Below are 23,539 nucleotides of genomic sequence, written 5' to 3' on the forward strand. Positions count from 1 at the left end.
GCAGTGTTTCCCTGCAGAAGCCTCTGAAACAGTATTTAGACCAAAACTCTCCATTAAAGACTCAAATACATTGCTTCCTCCAAAGCATTAACTCATAACAAAGATGGTGAGTTAAAAATTAACTTCAGGTTTAACAACTTATTTATCTGTGGCTGCGGTCAGGGGGGAACCTCCATCATACTGACATTGGATATTAACTGACATTCAACCAGTATAATGTTATCATGACGTATATTAACCAATAAGACCAATATGAACCAAACATATCACACACACACACACACACGATTGTTTCAGGTTTAACGTTTTAATAACAGATCTCCATATACAAACTGGATACAGTGACGTCATTCTGCCGTTATAACTTCCACCAGATCAGGCATTAAGTGTGTGAAAGCGTGTGATGCTGTGTGTGTGTGTGAGTCCGTGCATGTGTTAATTGTATGGTGATAATAGAGAATGCATATTCTACACGTACACACAGAGAATAAGAAAAAACAACAACCCTAAAACAAAATGCCTTTACTTGTCTTGCTCAAATAAAAAATGATCACAAACTGGACAACATATGTGAAACGATATTTGTTCCCTTGGTGCTGAATGTTTGTTTCTGTGCAGAACGAGGCATTAAGAGGAAAACGTAGTCTGAGCTGTAAGTTTTCCGTGTACTGTGGCATCCTAACTTATTCTTTAAACTTTGTTGGCTCAGGTTTCTGTCTCATTGTTTTTGTACTTTCTGCTCACAGACAGCCTGGACAATCGGCAGACGTGAGAGGCGAGTTATTGAATTTACTCAGGTGGAGCTCCAGCTGGTCCTGTGAACACAGCTTTTGTTCAGCTAAGTGCTTATTAGTCTTAGTCCTAATGCTTCTACAGCCAAATTAATACTATCCCCTTCCATGTATCCAGTATTTACTCGGTTCTTTACCTTCGCCTTTCTCAGTTGGCTCTGCCTCAACGGTGAGGCATCAAAGAAGAAATGCATCTTTGTGCCGAAAATTTGGCTAAATGAGTGCTTCTTTCACAGAAAAGCACAAAAGTCAAACAAAATCTTGTAGTTTTTAAAGCGCAGAAAGTGACGTAAATCCTTGGATGACAAAATGATAGCACTTTAAACTCACTGAATCTGCCATTTGTTTGAAATAGCGAGTGTTCAAGTAAGAATTTGTTGTTTTGGAAATGAATTCTTGAACTGCAGGATGGTATTTAATGAAGAAGGATTCTCCAGATAATCAGTTAACTAAGAGCAAGAATCAGTGTATCATATTAACGCTTGTGGACTTTGAAGATCTGCCCTTTGGTTTTTTGGCTGAATGATGCTGCTTTTGACCACCTTCAGCACCTACAGTAACATTTGTTTGACAGGCTTAAAAAAGTCAGATAGTGAGGTGAGTGAGAGACAGTTTTGAGGTGATGATGTACTCAAAAAACTAAAAACACAGTATGTGGGAAAACAGAGATTCCTATTTCTTTCTGAAAAGTTTGGTGAATAATTTTTAAGTACAACATACAAAACATACAAGCAAAGACACAGCGATTTATACTGACTCATCTCCTCACATCTGCTTCTGTTTTAGCCCTTCAGTTCGGGAGCAGGATCATTCTTCTTTTACCTCTTTTGTTTTTCTAGCGCCTGAGAAAATTTGTACAGGACCAAGTTACACGTTAAAAATATTTCAGTTATGTATTCGTCTTCTCAGTTAGTTGGCACCTGTCGTTCACCTCAGTCTCCTCTAAGTTCTAAGTGGAAGTTCACACATCCAAATGCATCTCTTAGAAAGAAGCCTAAAATGCAAAAGTGCACACTGAGTTTTGCATTTGCATACAACAAGTGTGGACAAATGCATCCCTGACCACCTGTGAATGTGGCCTGAGGGTTAATTCGGGGTGCGTTCACACCTGTATTTAGTGGTGTCCACTGATGAGAATGTATTTTAATGTTAAAGTGTGAACAGGGTCTGTGAGATAACAAGGTAACCGTCAGACAGCTGTGCCAAAAGCTTTGACTATGAAATACTTGGGAGTGAGATGCACAACCTGAAATTCAAAGTTTAAAAAAATCTGTCTGTGTTAACATCAGTATTTTAGGAGAAGGTTGATCTACGGTTTAGATCATTTTCATATCAGGGTGAATTATTCCTTTAACCTCCGAAGAGAGCAGATTTCGTTTTTCCTCTTATCTCATACATCATAACGAAGCAATCATTTAGCCAACAATAATACCACAATAGCCTCGACAATGCCCTCACACCGGCTCCACCACACGGCGAGAAACCGTGTTGCTCCAAGGGCATAACCTTGGCTCCTGCAGTCCTGGAAGTCGCTGTGCTATTTATAGGACGTATTGTCAGACAGGTAACTCTATAACTCACAAAAAAGAGAAAAAACACAAAGGCTGGTAAAAAATACTGCCGGCTTGCTGCACTGTAAGCTTTCAGCTGGCACTCAGCCATCGTTCATGTAAGACAGGAGTCAGTGGTTTGTTATGGCCCAAAATAAGAGGCATGTTAAAAGAAAAACAAAACAGACAGATCCTGTTCAGAAACACCTCAGCAGCCCTTTCTCTCTGGCTGATGCTTTAGAAGCAGACAGAAATGGTTTGGCGTGCAGGTGTGTTGATTATCAGCGAGGCGTAGGGTTGAGTACTGATTAATTATTCGTTACCGTGCTTTTTCAATTCCGCTTATCGATTCATGAAAACCACATCCGGACCTACCATAGCACGTGCATCATGTCTACAACATGGCGGACTGGAGTGAGCGCTCAAAAATGTGTCTTAGTGTCACAAAAGACAGTATAGATACAGTGAAATGTAATCACTGAATAAAACTAATTTCATACAGGAGGAAGTCTGTAGTGGCGTGATCATTGACTTCTGTTTCCCTGTTTGGAATAACAACCGAGTCAATCAGAGCGTCGCAGGTGGGATTTAGAACGCGGAGTCAGAAAGCTGTGACAGAAACATTTCCACGAAAGTGGAGACAAGCATGGATTAGATCACCACAGCTGTACAAGTCGTTATAAGTAGATTTACAGAAAAAAAAAACGAGACTAAGGGTCTACAGCCATGCTAGCAGCTCTATGAGACAGCGGGGCTTTGAGCTGAATGCTAACATCAGCATGCTAACATGCTCACAATGACAATGCTACCATGCTGATGTTTAAAGTTTACCATGTTCATCATCTTAGTTTAGCGTGTTAGCATGCTAACATACTACACACGTACAGATATTTGGTCAGAAGCCATAGTATTGGACAAATTATAATTTTGACCAGATGATGGCACCAGATTCAAAGTCAGGGGATCACCATAGTCAGTAGAATTCATCCTCTGGTAACCATGCATGTCTGTACAAAATTTCACTGCAATCCATCCAATAGTTATTGTTTTCAGTCTGGACCAAAGCGGTGGACCAACCGACCGACGTTGCCTTCCCTCGCCGCTGGAATGGCTAACAATTGGTAAAGACGTGAAACTGCTCCTGACGAACCGCTACTGCAGCTTCTGTGCCGAGAGCAAAATAACAACTCCTCCCAAACAGATATCAGCTGACATGAACACAATTAAACACAATGATCATCAGGCTGGGAAGTCTGTCTAATATGGTAAAGCATTTCATGCAGCATGGTATAAGAATAAAGTTTTTAATGTCACATTTATAATGCCTCATCAGCTATCAGCTAATCTTTGCACGTCCAACAAATGTTCATGCAAACATTCAACTTGGCATGGCAAGAGGAGAATATTTAGTTTTTTTCTTTATCTTACCCTTTAACCAAAAATAATCAGAAAATACCTTTTGGCAGACATTTGGAGGGCCGCCCAAATCTGCTAAAAATATAGGTGGTTTTTGCTTGCAACATATTTTCTTGCTCAATCAGCATGTCAGGAATCTGAACAGATTCATTAAGCACCGGAATCGATAAGCAGAATCAAAATCGCAAAGGGAATAAATCCAAAACTCGACATCGAGCCGTTTCCTTTGAAGATGTACACCTATTGAATCCTCTGTACCAAATACATAGAGTGAACGGTTACATGAGCTGTTTCTGCACAGAGGTCAGATCAAACAAGACAACACCACCCCTCGTGTCACTCGTGGCAGCTCAGGATGGACTGTGGATTTATTGTGTGTGCAAATTCTTGCAAGAGGCAATTCAGGTGGAACAGGAATGGAGTCCAAGACTCAGTATATATGATGCTACACCATAAGGGGGTTGTGTGTGTGTTGTGTGGGGGCGTGTGTGTGAACCGCTTTACCTTCGGAATGTGCAAGAGTGTGAGTTTGTTCGTGAGCACGTTATTCATTAAGATGTGGCTTGTCCACGCATGATGTTCAGCAGAATTAGTATTATTCGGACCCATTAACTCGGACAGACAGCTGACATGTACAGCTAGCAGCCACTCCGATTGATTGCTCTCTGTGCTTGACTCAGGTCGGTCTCTCTAAAAAGTCACACTGGACCCGAAATGCCTCCGTCGACGGATTAAACCCAGCCTGCTTTCAGGGACAAACTGGAGAAACTCTATCACACGAAATAAAAACACATTGACATCTTCAAGTTCCCTAAAACAGCAGACATTCAATTTTTAACTGTGGTTGCTATGTACAATAGAAGGATCTTCATATATTAATATTCTTCATCTTTCCTGTTTTTTCTTCGTTTCCTTGCTGTCAAGTCATTGTTTCCATACACGTTTGTCCTTTTTGTATTTACAGAATATTTTCAGTATTTACATTATAAATTACTACACAGTCTTGTGCTAAAATAAATAACTTAAATACAATGGCCGTGGCTTTTGCAGTGTCTTTTACATGAAGTGAAAATGGGAGGGATCGGATGAAGGAGGGTCTGAAGGACGAATGAAGACTGAGCCTGGCCTGCTGTTCACTCCTTGTTGCTTCAGGGTTGCAGACTGAGAGGATAAACGATCTCTGTTTGTTTGATGCAGTCTTTCTGCAGAGAAACACGCAGGGGTGAAGTGAAGGCAGAGGGCCGAAGCACTGGCAATATACTTTATTCCCACAGTGGCATGAGGTGGGAACCCCACTTCATCTTTGTACTTGCTGTACAAAATAATAGTACTGAAGAATAGCAGAATCAGTTGATCTAAATTTTGCTAAGGAGAACAACGACTGAGTCATGAAATACTCTGAAAACAAAACACTGAAAATAGTTACTGCTGTTGCCTTTGTAGGGAGGATAAGAATCAAGGTTCAAGTTTTAAATACATTATATGGCCAAAGGTACATGGACACCTGAACATTACACCTATATGTGATTGTTGAACACGTTATTCCAAAACCATAGACTGTCCTCCACTCTTCTGGAAAGGCTTTCTACCAGATGCTGGAACCTGGGAAAACCATTGTCTTGTTGAAACGGAAAAGGCTTCTCCAAACTGCCAAGCTGGAAGAACACTGTTGTCTAAAATATCATTGGATGCCGTAGTATTAAGACCTCTCTTCACTGGAACTAAGGGGCCGCACCCAAACTATGAAAAACAGCCCCAGAACAAAGGGGCGTCCACATACGTTTGGCCATGTAGTGTATATGGTCCACTGTAGCTAGCTACCAGAGCCGCGTCTAAGCAGAGCTCAAGGCTAACTAGCTGATATGCTAGCTAGCATCTTTGCTATATTCAAGCATTAGTAGTAGTTTCCAAGATTGCCAGCCAACTTTGTAACTGTAAGTCTATGTGAAGACTTCATAAGTCTGTTGAAGTAATGTTAGTTTCATACTGCATGTACCAATGATTCAGCAAGTGTTTCCCACCAAACTGGCCGCCGTGAGAGTAAAATCAGTAGGGAACAGGGTCTGGGTCATGGCAAGTACAGAGGGTTATACTGAGGGTATAATACTGCAGTGGTAGGTAGGGTACGGTCTCTGGTTGTTGGCCCCTAATTTAACATGTTTGAGGATTGGTGGAGAGGGAGACAAGGGAGACAACAAAGAACGAGGGAGGAGATGGAGGGAGGGATGAGTGCAAAGCTTCTCCTCCAGCTATACCACTGTGCCGCTCGGAGAGTTCCCGTTCTGTGCTGTCAAGTTCTGAACAGAGAGGAAAAAAAACATAAAGGAAAGTTAGACACTAGGGACAATCAGACCAAGAAAATCTATAATCCACTTTTAAGTGCAGGAAGATAAAAAAAAAACATTGTTGCTCAGGAGAAGAGAGGTGAAATCATCTCCAACTGTTGAGTCATTTCTTTAGCTTTTGAAGAGGTCTGAAATATCCACCAGGTGAAAAATCTGCTCAAAACAAACTGATTACTGATCTGAGAGGAAAAAAAAAACAAAAAACCTTTTTGCAGAATATCACTGAACTTGCCAAAGTTCATAGTTTTACTGACAAAACAAAACAACATAACGTAGGCTAATGGCTACTTACCATTTCATAATGAATGTCCTGAAATAAGTAAAAAAAAAAGTTCACTTATCTCTAAATATGAGAATTCTGCAATGTAAAAATAATTTTAGGAAAAATAAAATGTGTAACATTTCATTCACCCTACAACTATACATTAAACAATACTGGACACATAGCAGCTTTAGTTCTCTTCATCTTGTTTCTAAACATTTGCTTCTAAAATGTGAGAATTTGCTGCTTTGACTCTGTTACATCATTGTAAAGTGAAATTATTTTGGACTGTTGGGTAAACCTTGAGCTCTGAGGACCTTCTTTTCACTATTTCCTGACATTTAACTGATTAAATGATAACTCAACTAATCGAAAAAAAAGAATCAACACGATATTAGTGAAAACAATTGTTAGTTGTAGTCAAAGTATTGATGTATTTCATAATGCAACGTTTTTCTAATGAAAGAGTTCACTGAAGACTTACCGCCTTCCCTGGCCGCGCCCAGGTGCAGATGAGACCCTCTTGGCAGGCTGTGATGATGCAGTCATCCATGAACACCAGGACGGTCAGCCTCTCATGTGCAATCTTCTTGCACACCAGCGGCTCCAGCAGTGGCACCTCATGCATGCGTGGGCACAGCGTGGTGCCCAGGACCTTGGCGGCGTCCAGCCGGTTGCTCCTCGGCGCCACGTTGATCTTATCGTTGCTTTTGCTGATGTTGCCAAGGCTGTGGTACCTCTTGTGCTCCTTCTCCACCCCACCGCTGCAACCGGACTTGTCCGACTTGCGCTCCTGGAGAGACAGCGTGGCAAAGCGGCCGATGCTGAACGGGGTGCTGTTTCCTCCACTGCTGCTCCCTCCACCTCCTCCGCCTCCCGTGCCCCCCTCCGAGGTGCCCTGGCCCTTGGAGGCATTTGCCACGGCAGGGTGGGGCAGAGAGTTGGAGCGAGAAAGGGAGCGAGGAAGCGGTAAAGGGAGCGTTGGTGGGTTGGAGGTGCAGGTGTTAGTGTTAGGCGGGTGATGGTGCCCCTCAACCCCTCCACTTCCTCCCCCACCTGAGGTGCTGTTGACTACGCCGCTGCCAGAGTTGGACAGCGAGGGTCCAAAAGTGTTAGTAAAAGCGCGGGACAGCGGCAGACGTGGGTATAACACGTCATCCGTCAAGTCCCACAGACAGAACTGAGTGTCCTGCCCCACCGAGCCAAACCGGTACGTGACCGATGCGGAACCCCCACCTTTAGAGCTGTGCCGAGAAAGACGCGACAACGTGCTGCTCGTTCTGACCCGGCCGAAGTGCAGGGAGTTATTTGGTGCCCCCTGATGGAGATCCTCCTCGCTGCCGCTAAGCTCCATAGGCTCCTCATCTTCCAGGGAAGTTGTGAAGGGGTCAAATGCCACCACATTGACCCAGGACTTGTGGCCGTGACCTCTTGCAACCACACGGCTTTCTGCAAATGACCAGACGGTAACCAGGTCATCCTCTCCACCTGTGGCGAGATATTTCCCATCGGGGCTCCATGACACACACAGCAGTCCGCCGAAGTAGCTCTTCATCACCCCCTGCAGCTCCATCGAGTCAAAGTGGAAGACGCGCAGGCAGCCGTCTTGGCCCACGCACGCCACATGCACGCCATCCGGGGAGAAAGCAAACTCGTTGAGGCCTCCCTCACCCACGGCCCATCGTAACAATGGGTTGCGTGGCGTCTTGGTTTTGCAGGCGTAGACAGCAAAGCCTTCGCCCTGCCGCAGGAGAGAGTACTGCGGGGCCGTGGTGCCACACGGGTGGTCCACGTTGTAGAGGTAGAGGTGGCCGCTGGCATGGGAGGCCAGGAACAGGTTCTCCGACTTTGGAAGCCATTTTAGACACGTCACCTTGGATTTGTCTATCAACCTCTGGAAAACAGGAAGGAGGTGGACGGAGGAAGGTGAGGAAGTGGAGCCAAGGAGGACAGAGAGGAGAGAAGGAGAAGGAGAGAGATTTTGAGAAAAACAGGAAAGAAGGACGGATGGAGGGGAGATGGAAAGAATGGAGGAATGGGCGAGAAAAGAGAGCGTAAAAATAAGGATATTACAGATACCTTGATTTTAGATTTTATTGTGCTTTTATGTGGACGCTGTGTAGTCACCTCATTGTTAGCAAAATGTGTTATCTAAAAACACTAAATACAAACTGAGAATCACACGCAGAAAGGAAGCATGGGAAGAGAGAGAAGGTCTGTAGGCTACAGCAGAGACAGTGAGGAGAGACTGAAACCAACAGAGAGAGGAAACTAGGGGGTGGAAGGTGAGGAAAGAAAAAGATTTAGAGAAGCAAATCCCAGGGAGGTGAACAGATTCAGGAGACACACAAACACAAAGTCTGCATGCAGACATGCACACATACACCCCCGATCTCCTAAATTTAATTGGGAATCCCATTAAAGAGAATCCCATTAACAAAAAGAGGCAGTTCGGGAGACGCAGTAAATGAATGTGAAAACGACAAAGCGTGTTAGAGGGACAAAGCTGAAGACGGTGTCTGAATGTCTAGGCTACATCACAGCATCCAAACTAGGGCAAAAAAAATCGATACAAGAATGACAAATGACTTCTGATGTATTGTAGCTGGCTTTAATCCCAACAACACCAGGAGCTGCAACCCCGGCCACTTTCCACAACACAGAGGAAAACAATGATGCGCGGATATACGCAGACATGTATGATACCTCCTCATTGAAGAGTTTACTCGTTTCCTTCTTGATGGGGTCGAGATACTGGACCTGTCCGGCCGAGAAGCCCACGATGAGAGCTACACTCTCTGCTGTGGCAGAATACTGGTTGAAGTCGTGACACGTCGGCTGAGTCCCCTTGTAGATTCTCTTGTCTATCGGCTTACTGAGGTCTACAGCCTGCAGACAGACAGACCGGAGAGAGAGAACCAGGATGAACAAGCAAAACAACAGCCAAGAAGAGTGAAGGTTCACAAAGTGAGTTTCGGGGACGTTCAGAGGTCCTTAAAAGGGGCGTCATTTGTCCCGCAGGATTAGTTTGAAAGCAAGAATCCACACTAAAACTATTTAACACAATTACGAACATCTGATATATCTTACATTTCTGGACTCATTTATAATTTGGTGATATGTTTTTCTTATTTTGATAAATGATCATCAAACACTGATGACAAAAAGTCACAGTGAGATATTTCCACGGCAGCTACAGCAGAGACAGAAAAAACGTTTCCCATGTATCCGAAAGATCAATGGTAAACAACACCAGGTTTTGCTGTCAGAATGAAGGAGCGAGGGTTTCTTTCTAGAACTGCTGTTTGCGCTGACGTTCAACAATCATACAGGGAGAAGTCCATCAAACAAGATTCAGAGATGCTGATGTCTCTTTCAGCCAACAGTGGCCACAAAAGACCAGAAAGCAACATGGCTGCAGGAGTATTTCTAGACTGGAAATACTCCTGCAACTCATATTATTGGTCTACCCACCGACAGAACACCGAAAGGTCACACCTGATCTCTGAGGGTTTGCTTAAATCATTCTGGATTACACTGCAGTCCTTGCTGTCAAGATTTAAATATACACGGCCTCACTGTACTGGAAGGGAGGGACAATCAACCATGAAATGAATAAACTCATCATGCCCAGTAAAACATGATTTACTGACAAAAAACTGCAATGACTGAGATTGATATATTGTCCATATAAAGGATAGGTTCACCTTTTTTCATGTCCGTCTTCAAACAATAGTTAGGTGCCCTTATGCACACTGAAATAGAGACCCCTTCCTAATGTGCTGCAAATGAAAGTGATGGTGGATGATATCCACAGTCCTGGTTCTGTGTGCAAAAATACATGCTAATATGAAGCTAATGGTAAATGGACTGCATTTATATAGCACTTTTCTACCTTAACAGACAAAGCACTTTACAATTTTGCCTCTCATTCACCATTCACACACACACACACACACACACACACACACACACACACACACACACCCCGATGGTGGCGGAGCTGCCATGCAAGGCGCTGGCCTGCTCACTGGGAGCAGTTTGGGGTTCAGTATCTTAATGGACGACCTACTCTACCTCCTCAGCCACAGCCGCCCTGATTAATAATAATAATAATGATGATAATAATAATAATAATAATAATATGGGGTTTCAGCAGTCTGTTAGCCAAATCAAATGGGTATCTTTCAAAGTTACTCTCTTTAGTATAAAATGCCCTCTTTACGTTACTAGCCCTCGTCTGTCGCAGTTTAGCACAGAAACACTGTCTATGAAAACAAAGTGAGGCAATTTCATTAGCTTCAGATAAACCTGGAATACATTTTTTGCACAGGAAGTGGACTGTGGATTTTGTCCCCCATCTTTTCCATTAGAGGCACGTTAGGAAGGGATCTCTGGACGACCAGTATGAACAGTGGGAATGATTACAGCAAGCTAAAACTGTTTCAATGTACACATGGGCATTGGAGTATTGATTTAAGAGAAACGGTAACATATTCTTTAAATAAGTTTGTGGTTTGGAGTCAGTGGGCAGGCGTTACTCTCTTCATTTATGATTTTTTTCAGTGACATTTTGTGTGAGGAAAGCATTCTGGGAAATGTAGGAAGTCGCTGACTGAAGTAGAAGCAGATGAGGCAAGCAAGTAAGCACTGATTAGTGATTTGCAGGTCAAAAGATGTGTAGACCTAAAAGCAGACTGCACTGGGGAAGTGAACGTTATGTAGTTAGGACGTGCTTCACATCGAAAGACACGACAACAGTTATATGTAACATAGATGTCTAAAAAACATTTTCAAACTAATTCAGGACAACTACAGTAGGCATCAATAAAGAAAAATCAATAAATAAATGCTTACTGGGAAGTTTAGACAAAGTAGGAACAATAAAAAAAGTAATTTGTAATACTTCATCAAAAAATAACTTCGCACTAAGGGCAGTGCACATTAAAACTTATTATTAAAGATGCACCAGATCGGTATTGGCACCAATGCTGACCTTATTAAGCAGATTGGGTATCGACCAGATGAGATCAATCCACATTAAATACAGCTTTCAGAGTGTCATTGTAAAATTCAGTGTTCCCACCATCAGTCCCAGCGGGCCGCAGACCGAATTCTGAGCACCACAGAAAGCCCTGGTACATAATAATGCCGTATATATCACTACATGCCAGCCAGGCATGCGATCTGTACTTTGTATCCGCACATACCTTTGGGTTTAGGTATCAGAGTGAGCATCAGAAGAGGAAGAATGAGATCGGTAAATATGCCGGAAGATGAACTTCACCTCTGATATCAGTTAAATCACTCACAGCAGGGAAAACGGAGTACAAACTTTAAAATCTACTCTCGAGGTGCCTTGACTTAAAGAAGATTGTGAGCCCCTGAATTTTGAGGATGTGGAGTATAATTTACTAAATGTTATGCTGCCTGAAGGCACATACTGACTAAATGCTGAATATACAGTATACTGATGGTGATATATATCTTCAGTCTGTTGTACGTCCTACACAGTCACGTGTGTGCATGTGAATGTGTTTGCATGTGATTTCCTGCAGAAACCATGTGAGTCAACGAGAACTGCATAAGCCAAATTAGCCATCTACACATATCTGTCATGAAGACACAACTTCCTGGCAAATTAACTACATTTCTTGTACTTGTGGAGTAATTTCATTATGACCCAGAAAAGAGAAAATTGTGAATCTAAAAAGGTGTGACTGACGGTGTGCAGCGACAGAGAAGCCTTGACATTTTAAAATGTAGTCCGTTCCAACATTTTCCCTCATTGATCTGTGTCAGGTTAGAGGAGGAGAAGCTTTTTATGTTTGTCCTCCAGTTTCTCCTAAATGGGTTATTAGCATTCCTCATTAAGAAGCAAGTGGTGCAGCTAGCTGCGAGCAATTTCACCGCTCTAAAAAGTCCTTGGTGAATGCTGGCAATGCTAAAAACAAGCTCTGTAAGGAGAAACTGCAGGACAAACGCAGATACTACTCCTTCCTTCAGGCAAGTGTTTGGTCAAGAAAAACATCTGACTCAAAATGTCAGATTTCTGTCATGTGGACCTTTGATAAAAAACATTTTTTGTAACTGAATAGATTAAAAACACTGGTAATAGTAGCCTACTGTCATATGATTTTCACACTGAATTTTAATATCAATATATCATCTGCTCCATGAGGGGACAGGGGGACAGCACAGCCTGTGATGCAGCCTGAGTATCTCAACAGTATCTTGTCTTTGTAAACTGATTCACCTTGCAATGTCCCTCTGCTCTTTACAGCTCCAAACTAACAGGGATTCATATTAACATTCAAAATGAAGTAGAGAGAAGAAACAGCTTTTAGTTCACATGGTTTCAAGTAAAAAGTGCCGTGAATGGAGAGCTGTCACAGCCTCCCCGGCTGTTTCCTGCTCGCATAGTAACACTGTTGCCCTCCTGTAGCGTCCACTGACACTGTGCATCCGTCTGCATGATGCACCATTCACTCTCTATTCAGCCACATTATCAGCCCCCCTCCCCATTTGCATTGCATAATAAATAGAAATGTAATGTGTGCATGTTCGCCAGCTCTGTGCAGCCAAAGAGGCTCGGTTTAAAAAGATGATGAAATACGAGCTAACAACATCAAATTAGCAGTGCATGCTAGCATACTAAGCTAAGCCTGACCATCCGATCTGTCATTCCGGCCAAGAGCGGAGGGAAGAGCAGGCTCACCTTCTTGATGTTGGTGTACGTGTAAAAATACAGCTCCCTGCCGATGTTGAAGCACACCCGCTCCGACTCCTCGCTCGGGTCTTCGGGCTGCAGCTTGACCATAGAGACCCGGACCGGCGGCAGGAAGCCCGCCGGAGAGGAGTTGGCTGCGGCATTGGAAGAGGAGGAGGCGGCGGCGGCGGCGGCAGCGGCGGCAGCCCCGGGCCCCTGCAGCAGCCCGACCCCTCCGCCGGGTATCGGACCGGGTCCAGCCCCTGGGCCCAGCGTGGCTCCGGCGGACGGACCCCGCGGCAGCCCGCCCCGCTGCTGCGAGTCCGAGAGGGTGAGCAGCTTGTAGAAGCCCTCTCTGGTCCGGAACTGGGATTTAATCTCATTGATATCCTTCAGAGCGCCGCCATCTCCGGCCATTTTTAGTACAAACAAGCCGCACAGGAAACTGATATTTTGACCTGGAAATAATAAAGCTACAATAAAAAGTACTAGAATAGAAATGGGAGAGGCGAAGGCGAGCGGCAGCAGCCGAGCTCAGCTACGCCGACACGCACACCCGGTCTGCTCCGGTGCATTTTAAACCAGTACCGGCGACCAAACCACTGCTACCTGATAAATAAAGCCCGAGAGAAAGCCCTCCTGAGCCGGTGTAAGCATCATCCTCGACCGGGTCTCTGCCTCCGTTCACCCAGTGTGCGTAAAGTACGTGATGATGCGTCTACTAGTGCTGCTGGCCCGGCCTGGCACTGCGCACTCCCTCTAATGTGCCGGCCAGTAAAGAGGGGGCATCCGGCCCTGGGCAGCCTGCTTCATTTACCCCTCATTTAACCTCCCACTGACACCCAACAGGACCACCTCAAAGATATGGTGAAGAATCAGGTGTGCTACTTTCTAGTCCCGCCCTCATGAATAAACAACACCATAATATATGACAACTATAAAATTTCTTTCCGGGCACAAAGTTTTTGCTGGCACCTCTTTAAAATGCAACATAGAATTGCTCAGGCGTCTTTTTATGGAGAGAGATTAGTGCCACCAGAGACAGCCTCATTTGAATTGCAGAAATCTGACACCGCCGTGTTCATATTAAACTGCTGAATATTAAAAAGAAAATTGCTTTTCCCGAATAAATTACTTCAAATTAAGGATTTGTAATGCACAATCTACAGCGGACTGCAGTGGTTGATTAGTTAGATGCAGATATTATTGGCTGTTGGCCTGTGCGTTTGCTATAAATTCAAATGTGTTGTTTCCCAACGACCTCATGCCCCTATATTTGTATGCAGAAGGAGTAAGTTGAAATATTATACATCATCTCCTTTATAGCAATACTCACACCACCTAAACACACTAACAGGGATTTACTTAATTATCTTTCACCTTTCATTAACTGATTTGCCCCTGTTTCCCCTCCAACATCAATACAGCTCACCTCATCTTGTGTTAATGAACTTTATTACAGTGTAACGGCAGTGAGAAGTGTGTATCTTTGGTCCAACACTGACATACAAAGGCAGGTTACAAAACACACAGCATGAGCAACAGCAGTGCTATGCTTCAGTCCTTCATGCTTGTAAGTGGCGTCTTCAGGAAGCCATATGTTTCAGTCCCTGCAGGCAGCTGCTGCTGTGATCGACAATACTGAAGGCAGAAGAAAGTAGATAGCAAAGGATGTCAAAGGAGGACCTTCCTTCACTATTCATTTAGGGTTTTCTCAGCTGTCTGGATTATGGAGATTGTCGGGATCTCACAAACCATGTTGAAATTAGCATAAATAAGAGCAGACTCCCCCCAGATTGAGGGATACAGGCTACAACACAACAATCCTCTTAGGTCAGTATGGGTTTGCAACATCCTGCCATCACATCTCCTCTCCTCCCATTAGAAAATAAAATACTGTGGCAGCGCATCCATGCCTGTCAAAGTTAATGATGACAGATGCAAGTCCTGGGTAGAGGCATTCATATAGAAGTGGAGTTGGGAGTTTCCCATGATGCCCTATGCCAGCAGACAGGAGCGTCAGGGCAGCATGACATAGTTCTCAGCAATTTCCAGGACATACAGGTTGGACAGCCCCGTCTGGTCCTCGATCTGACGCGTCTCCAAGATGACCATCCTGCAGTGAGAAGGTCAGAGGAGGTCAAGCACGGATGTAGTGGAGTTTAAGCCTGCCTAAACTCAATGAAACTCTTAATGGGTGGCCACACTTATATGGTACACCATAACAGTTATGAATAAGTTTTAATTTATGAATGGATAGGGGTCACACAATTGTTTCTGTCCACGATGCAAATCCAGAATATAAATGTTGAATTTACATATAATCCTAACATTAACCTGCTTCACCTCAGTGTTAAACAGACACAAAACATCTAGCTTAGAAACAAGACAAGTGTTTATCACATCAGACAGTTCCTATATGTTAAAATGAAATATGTGTGATATCAGAAAAATCTGTCAAATCAAATCTCTGCATGATTTTGTCAGTCATGGCTCTAGGAATGTCGGTCTGACGGTCCACTACTTCGGTCCATACTGAAATATCTCAACAACTATTTGATTGATGTCCATGAAAATTTGTACAGACATTCATGGTTCTCAGAGGATGACTCATAATGACTTTAGTGATCATCTGACTTTCCCTCTAGCACCACCCTGAGGCTGACATTTCTGGCTTTTAGTGAAATGTCTCAACAGCTACTGGATGGCTTAGCATGAAATTTGGTACAGACATTCATGTTCCCCTCAGGTTGACTTATAATAAGTTTGGGGATCATCTGACTTTTCATCTAGCGCCACTTTGGTTTATGACCAAATACCCGCAAAACCAATGGCATGCTAACACGCTAAACTCTGATTGTGAACATGGTAAACATTATACCTGCTTAACATCAGAACATTAGCATTGTGAGCATGTTGGCATGCTGACGTTAGCATTTAGCTTGAAGCACCGCTGTGCCTAAGTACAGCCTCACAGAGCTGCTAGCTAGCTGAAGACTCTTACTCTTGTTGGACTCTGGGGGTCCAAAAACTGTTCCCAAGTCTTTCTTGGGAAAAATTCTCTGCCACAGATGGAGTGATGTGTTTCACATTTCCCAATTGTTTGTAATAAACAGAAGCTGAGCTGATTAGTTGGCAGTAGCAACAAAAGCCACCATGTCCGACCAGACAAAGAAAAAAATCTAAGCAACCAGACATTAAATACATGCTGTACCTGTCTGACTCCACCAGTCTGTAGATCTTCCTGTGGTCGTTGGCTTCCTCCAGCACGTCAGTGAAACCTTGTCGTCTCCTTTGCCAGCCGTGACGCCACACTGCCAGCAGCGTGTCCTCAAAATGGACTGGACAGACAGACAGACAGACAGACAGACAGACAGACAGACAGACAGAGTCAATGCTGAACTCTAATCACCTAAAATATGAACCATCTCTGGTTTGTAACTGGATGCTCTCACCTATAGACTCAACATCATGAGAGAAGGTGGTCTCATGTGGCAGATGCCGGGTGCTCTTCAACTCCCCCTCCAGACCAACTATATATACTGACTCTGTGGAGGAGAGAGGCTTAGTGTTGGAATACCACCAGCTGCATCGGTGTGGAAATATGGACAGATCATGGACAAAACATAACGCAGAGTTTACACGCTATTATAGATCCCATCATCACAATTATGGGCAGAGCTGAAAGTCTCTGCCAGAACCGTCCCCTGTCTAACAAACACCTGAACTTAACATACTTCATTTTTAAACCACACTGCTTCGGCCCATGACTGTGGTGGGATCCATGATTTTGTACTTTTGACATCTAACAAAACCCTCAAACCACCTTGTACCTAATTGTCCATATCACATATTTAAGAATAAACACCAACAAAATAACTTAACCTAAGATCCCATTAATGTCTTGCAAAATGCGTGATGACTTGTACCTTTGTACAAGAAGCTTCTGCAAAACTTTGAGTAATTCCCAGTAATACCATAATAGATAAACCAGCATGATATACTGTGCTATAACAGGGTGAGTATTATGTCCAATATGTTGGGAGTGGACACATGTACAATCTAATGTAACCCAACACATTATCCATGCAGCAAAGGGTCTCATGTTCAGTGTGACAAAGAGGTGTTGATTTAACTAATTTTGAGGCCATAGTTGGTAATGTTGTGTATTGCAAGGCACAATAATGTACAGATATTTGTGTTGTTATGTGCATCTCTGTGTAATGTCTGAAAAATATTCCATATTGTGAGGGCTTTAATATTAATGCCAGACGTTAAAGGAAACTTGTATTACTTACTTTCTATGAGGATGAGCAGTGAGCTGCTGTCCAACTGGTTTACTTGAACTACATCTGGGCAAGGTTTCTCTGTAAGAACACAAAAACCGACACCACCATCAACAACAACAAAAACAACAGTGTCAAATGTAAAATGCAGAAAGCTTTCTGGGAATTCAGATCACGGTGTTGATTTTTGTAGCTCCTTGTATTCTAAAGTCTTCATAATGCAGTGTCAACCTACCGAGGCCAGAGCTGGTGAACCAGGATGTGTTGGAGTTGAGGTTGATGTATTCTACAGTGACTGGCAGGTTGGGGCTGGACCCCCGAGAGACACCGATACACACCAGCGGGTACTCCTGCTGGGGCACCACCACCATCTCAAACACCCGCACAGGGTTGGGCAGCGGGAAGTCAAAATTCTGCAAGCATGAAAGAGAAAAGTCTCCTTTTAAATGTCCTTGGATATTTAGCTGTGGGTTTTCCTCTCACATAGGGCAGCAAACAAAGCAGACAAGTTTGTTTTGTTTTGTTCAAGGACACTAAAACCTGCAACCTTTTAGCCACGGCATGGTGTGTAACTGAGGGCACCAATGAGCCTATTCTGGGAACCATAACCATTTTATGATCAAAGGTCTAAAGCTAACTCATAAATTTAATAGTGACCATAAAATGTTTCATTTCCCTGCCAGCAGTCATTTTATTAGCTGCTGTCAGTGTTAACAGTCTAATAAAAATGGCAAAAACTGAAAGACAGACAAGTTACAAAGATAAGCCCGTGGCATCAAACTATACATCATCCATGTTATACTCTTCCTTTTTGCTCACTCTTTTAATATACGACCTTCAGTGCGAGATGCAGCAAAAGTGTGTGAACTTTATAGGAAGAGAAAAGGTTGCGATTCTGATTCAATTATACATGAAAATGCACTTTTGACACCTCGTGATGGAATAATACAAAGAACATGCTTTTTTCATTTCGTGGGCCTCTAAAAGAAGCCTGACGCCGTGTTGCATTTGCTGCCACATTCACACTGATGTCAAATGATCTCAGAAACTCCTGGGTTGAGATGTTATGTTGCCTTGCATCTTTCTTTGTGGGAAATCTGAGTTTCCAACTTTTTGACTTCTCTGGAACACAGCATTAGACTTAAACAGTTTTTAATAAGCCAGGGTTTGCAGATCTTAATGGCTCGACCTGTTTGATCCTCTTATATAAAAATTGGTAATAGTAGTGACATACATCCTGCTTAAATTGAAAAGACTCAAGTTTTTTGGGACTCTAGAGAAGCCACTCTGACAGCCACGTTCCTTACGAACATATATACATGTGTCACTGATTAACCTAAGTGAGCTGGTTCACTTTTGTCCCCCTGAGGACTGAAATAGTACAGAACACTTAAAAAACTACACTACAAAATAATCCAAGGTTTTATACACATACCTTAATGAGCATGAACTTGTGCATGGGCTCGTACCACTGCAGCAGCACTACACTGGACTCCAGAGCACAGCACAGGAACACGCAGCCTCGCTGCATGTTACCTGCTACAGGAGACAAGACAGAAGAAGTTTTAGTTGATTAGCTCTCAGAGCGCCGTGCATTTGCATCTAAAAGCCACAAACCGCACATTTGAAGACAGCGAGGTGAAGATTCTAAGTAGAGAGAAGAGTTGGTTTGAACGGGGTGTCAAGGAAGCCATTTTTGTGAAAAAAGAGAACCCCTCTTTGAACAGAAATGGTGGTCTGAGATTCAATCTGCCCAAAGTCTGTCAGAATGTATTATCACCTTGGTCACACCTATCACATGTTAATCAGGTACTTAACAGTGATGAGGGAGGTGCAGCCAGAAAACAATAGGCCTGATTACTGATTACTGGGCCATCTTGGAAACTATTAGGTCAGTTTCAGGTGAAACTAGCTAATCAACAGATACTCAGGCAGACTCCTTCCTGAGGGCGGGGCTTATGTAACACAGAGTAGCTTAAATTTCTAATTCCCGTCCCATTTTTTCACAATTGAGAATGACTTCCAGATGGGAGCCGAAATGTCTTGATTCTGAAAACAGTGTCCAGATGACTACGACTGAAACCTTTTCTACGATAGAACACTCCTGGACGAATGAGGGACTACACCGTCTTATCTCTGAACCAATCAACACTGTAAAACTGTCTAATGTACAGGAATCTTCCTCCTTCAGTGTTCATAATGTAGCTTAAATCCTCAAACTAGCGTGCAGATCATTTGGTTTCAAACAGTGCCAAAGGGAAGCAGAGAGGTGTAGAAGAACAGAAATGGGGAAACTTTTCCACCACACCAACTTACACACACACACACACACACTATTGCAGTGCAGGGAATTAATGCCAAATTTAATAATATGTATTGTCTCTGCACAGACGTATAAACTGTCAAACATGGCATTTTGTCTCACCAACTGAGCAGGTCTTGCAGCCTTTGGTATCAGGTATTTTACATGTCACTGCACATCTCCTGAAGACAAAATAGATAATATAGTTTTTAACTTGCATGAGCAGATGTGGCTTTTTGAGACAAAATGTTCACATCCAGAGTCCAGTGTTACCTTGGTAACAGTCTGTGAGTCGGCAAGGCAACCATCCTCTGGTCTTTCCGAGCCTGTTCATACAGCTCCTTCAGTAAATGGGAGTGAAGCTGCGATGATTTACCTGTAAACACAGAATCGGACGCAGTTTGAAAGTTTTATTTAACCGATTCATCCTGTTGAGAGTCTCAGACAGCTGCAGCCATCGCAGGGAGAACACAAGTAGACAGACAAGCACTCACATTCATAACTATGGCCAGCTTAGAGACTCGCCCACCTGACTTGCTATTAAATCCATGTAAATGTGCAGAACACAAGCAAACATGCTAACCACTGAAGCAGCCAGTTTTAGCATCACTTGTATGTAGATTAGGTCACTTACCTGCTGAAACATCTTGAATAATATGGTGGACAATGATAAATTAAGGAATATTTATATTTTTATCCAGATGTATCCAGAAACTCTGATTCTGGCTCCGACCATTGATATTTAACTCAACAAATCAAATTATTTCTGCCACCTAGAAATGTTTGCGTAGCTAAAACCACAATCTGTTGCTTGATTATGAAAGAATAAAAGCCTTACAGCCAACACACTGAGGTTGTTAAAAGCAGAAAGAGAATCAGAAGTCCTTTGAGCTGTTAATTAAAACATGTCCTCTGCTTCGTTAGCAGCACTTCAATATGTTCTTTAAACTAAAAATTCCAGTGAGACTTCTAAGTCTTATCTTTTTTCAGGAAGCTCCCAGGGAATAGAGCCACACAGCTAAATGACGATCCAATTCTTATTTAACACTTGTTTAATTTACCTGATACAGACATGAGGACGTTATTAATGGTGTAGACCCAGGTACACTTCCCGGGATACAACTGAAAGAGAAAGAGAAGACATCCATTCATTCACTGCTTCCTTATTGCATCAGTGTCTCTTTCAAAAGCACTTTAATCGCTTTTCAAGCAGTGGTACTCTTTTCTGATCAAGTGTGACTTATTCTAGTCTGTCAGTCACTCATCTTCAGTATTTTGCTCTGAAGTTTTGCATCACAATAACCTTAGGAACAAAATGTTGGCCAAAACAACGTTACCAGTAACCAAACCAGACCCCTTTCGGAGTCATTTTGGGGCTCACGTCAGTCTTCTCGCATCCCAACTGTTCTTTTCCAACCCAAAGTTTGTGAAACACTGATCCACAGTGTAGCTCTGTATTAATCAGATAAATGTCCTACCAGCTCCATCGTGGCCTCTGAACCGTTGAGGTTCAGGGTGTAGATTCCTTCCTCTGCCCCCAGGATCAGATGCTGGTCTGAGGGAGAGAGAGGAAACACAGGCTGGTCAGACAGACAGACAGAAATTTGATAACATGAGAGAGAGAGAGCAGGGAATGTACTGTGCACTTTATTCAATGATACAACCTTTGGTAACGGGGTTTTCCCAGGTCGTGGAGCAGTTTATTTTAAGAGGGCAGCCATGGAAGATCTTTTTAAAGTAGACCTGGAGAGAGAGGGGATCATTCAAATTAGGAATTTTGTCCTCAGTAGTTTATATCAGTGATGCAACTTCAAGCCACATTGTGAAGTCTCATACCAGAATGACTGTATTTATCTGCTTTATCTACAAATAAACACCTACAGCACTCCCACAAGATGCTTTCTGTTTAAATGGTAAAGGTCAATGAGGTGATGCAACTGAGGTTATTATCAGTTTTAAGTCCACAGGCTTGCAAAGGATTGACATTTAGAGAAGGAAATTATATTTAATTTTGCACAACGCGCATATACCGCAAACTCTGATCTTTGAATTTTACTTCATGATTATGCGTTATTATTTCTTTCTATAGAAGTATGTATTCCTCATACATAACTATAAAGTAAACACCCAAACTACACTTCCGGTTTACAAATACACAATATTTGTGTATTTCTAGACACAATGGATGGATGTGATCGTTTGTGTCTCAACAATGCATATGTTCTATAAGTGTAATTGTATTCTTACTTATTTTGTTGTTTGTCTAATTCTTCTGTTCCTCATCTCATTTCTTTTATTATTAACCAAATGTAAAAATAAACATAATAATATTACTGAATAAAAGTATCATAAAAATATTTAAATATTTAAAAAGACTGCAAGTACACAACTGTTTTGTCTGCTGGGGCTTTTTGATGCTGATCATAATAAATATGGAGCCTGCTGAATCTAAATTGTTGATAGTCTCTCTTGGGTAAAACACTGTACAAACACGTGGAACATCAAACACCACCGCCCACACATCTCAGACACTCAGCAGTAGAGTTGATGTGAAGGGAGGAGAACTTCTGGCAAAGAAACAGAAACTCACAGGAGGCTTCTTCGTGACGGGGCTGGCACACTCAGCAGGGTCCTGATAACAAAGAGGAAAACCTCATGATGAGTGTGTCAGACGTGGATAATCAAAAAGGAAATGGAAAGACGTTCCTCCATTATCTACAGCTGAATATTAGCTTCTGTAAATCTTAACCATAAACTGAACATTTCATTCCTGTTAATGCCTGCACTGAATTTCGTCTCTACTTTCTTCTGCTTTCTCTTATTTTAACACAATATCTGTGTCTTCTGGGGATATTTCTTCTTATAAAAGTAGGTTGTGTACAGGCTCTCTTAGCAACAATGTTACAAGTACAAAAAAAAAGGAAAGATGAATCTTGTTGTTCACCTTTGATGGGGGTGGCCGTCTGCGTATGCCTTTAGGGGGGAGCTCAGGAGGAAGGAGGTCTGCCGGGTTGTCATTAAACTGGACAGGGAAGGACGCAGGGTCTGGATCACACACACACGAACACACAATAAGTAACCGTGTGATATCATTTGCACTGCATTCATATAAAAAGGCACACGTATTTTCTGTTGAAAAGTCTCCCGCAGCATCTAAAAAACTATTTTCTGGAGTGATCGTGAGTCTCTCTCTGTGTGTGTGTGTGGGGGTGATGGCTGAGGATGAAACTGGACAAACTAACTCCTGAAATATTTCCCATTTAACAAAACACATTCTTGAATACGGCACCATGTTTGTACTGAAAGGATGTAAAACAGACATGCTCATGCTCAGTTCTGGTGGAAAAATATAGAGCTTCACTTAATAATTTATTCTTTAATGTTTATTATTGTGAAAACATATTCAAGTTCACTGCTATATTGTGTATACTGCCGTTTCATTCCTTCAGCCGTTATGACCGCGCCCCTTCAGTACAGTGTGAAGGGGAGGCAGCTCACCTGAGTGTCGTGAATGTCGTTGTTTGGGCGTAGGCCGGACGTGCGTCCCACTGGAGGTCCTGATGAGAGTGGAGGGGGCGTACAGACTGGAGGGTTTCCTCGCCCGATCATCTTCCCCCGCAATGCTTTCATCTGAGCTGGTCCTCGCTTTGGGCTGCACACACGGAAACATACCGACATGAAACAGTGTGCATGATAAACAGACAGAACGCTGAGTGTCTTCTGCATTTACATTTGAAATAGTAGAAACTGCCTACTGATCTTTTCCAAAACCATTTGAAGTGAGGTTTGATGTGTTCCAGGGCTCACTAAACTAAATGTGTGACCCAAACTGCGACTGTTGCACTGTAAAAGGAGTTATTTTGACTTGTTGTATGAGT

At 42.9% G+C, this 23,539-nt stretch overlaps 2 protein-coding genes across 3 annotated transcripts in view; both read right to left on the minus strand.

Annotated features, from left to right (window-relative positions):
• Nucleotides 1-291: 291 nt before the first annotated feature.
• zmp:0000000529 (WD repeat-containing protein 20) lies at nucleotides 292-14,018 on the minus strand. 2 transcript variants are annotated; one of them, XM_044202841.1, is made up of 5 exons: nucleotides 13,083-14,018; nucleotides 9,071-9,253; nucleotides 6,849-8,258; nucleotides 6,395-6,412; nucleotides 292-6,054 (listed from the first exon to the last, which is right to left on the minus strand). In XM_044202841.1, the coding sequence occupies exons 1-5, from the start codon at nucleotides 13,488-13,490 to the stop codon at nucleotides 6,007-6,009; spliced, it is 2,067 nt and encodes a 688-aa protein (XP_044058776.1). In that variant the 5' UTR covers nucleotides 13,491-14,018; the 3' UTR covers nucleotides 292-6,006. The 2 variants fall into 2 exon arrangements, with proteins under 2 accessions (XP_044058776.1, XP_044058778.1); XM_044202843.1 differs by lacking the exon at nucleotides 6,395-6,412 and having other exon boundaries at nucleotides 13,083-14,013.
• Nucleotides 14,019-14,511: 493 nt separating this feature from the next.
• LOC122879207 (mitogen-activated protein kinase kinase kinase kinase 5-like) overlaps nucleotides 14,512-23,539 on the minus strand; it is a 33,854-nt gene continuing 24,826 nt past the window's right edge. Inside the window, exons 19-32 of the mRNA XM_044203061.1 lie at nucleotides 23,160-23,313; nucleotides 22,606-22,706; nucleotides 22,252-22,293; nucleotides 21,326-21,404; nucleotides 21,140-21,216; nucleotides 20,723-20,783; nucleotides 19,935-20,037; nucleotides 19,785-19,843; nucleotides 18,795-18,898; nucleotides 17,595-17,772; nucleotides 17,372-17,440; nucleotides 16,529-16,621; nucleotides 16,288-16,414; nucleotides 14,512-15,189 (exon numbers count right to left, since the gene is read on the minus strand). Coding sequence (XP_044058996.1) covers nucleotides 15,093-15,189; nucleotides 16,288-16,414; nucleotides 16,529-16,621; nucleotides 17,372-17,440; nucleotides 17,595-17,772; nucleotides 18,795-18,898; nucleotides 19,785-19,843; nucleotides 19,935-20,037; nucleotides 20,723-20,783; nucleotides 21,140-21,216; nucleotides 21,326-21,404; nucleotides 22,252-22,293; nucleotides 22,606-22,706; nucleotides 23,160-23,313 — 1,344 coding nt within the window. The 3' untranslated portion in view covers nucleotides 14,512-15,092. The remainder of the gene's footprint in view (nucleotides 15,190-16,287; nucleotides 16,415-16,528; nucleotides 16,622-17,371; nucleotides 17,441-17,594; nucleotides 17,773-18,794; nucleotides 18,899-19,784; nucleotides 19,844-19,934; nucleotides 20,038-20,722; nucleotides 20,784-21,139; nucleotides 21,217-21,325; nucleotides 21,405-22,251; nucleotides 22,294-22,605; nucleotides 22,707-23,159; nucleotides 23,314-23,539) is intronic.

This window comes from Siniperca chuatsi, linkage group LG7 (genome assembly GCF_020085105.1).
Source record: "Siniperca chuatsi isolate FFG_IHB_CAS linkage group LG7, ASM2008510v1, whole genome shotgun sequence".
Lineage (NCBI taxonomy): Eukaryota > Metazoa > Chordata > Actinopteri > Centrarchiformes > Sinipercidae > Siniperca > Siniperca chuatsi.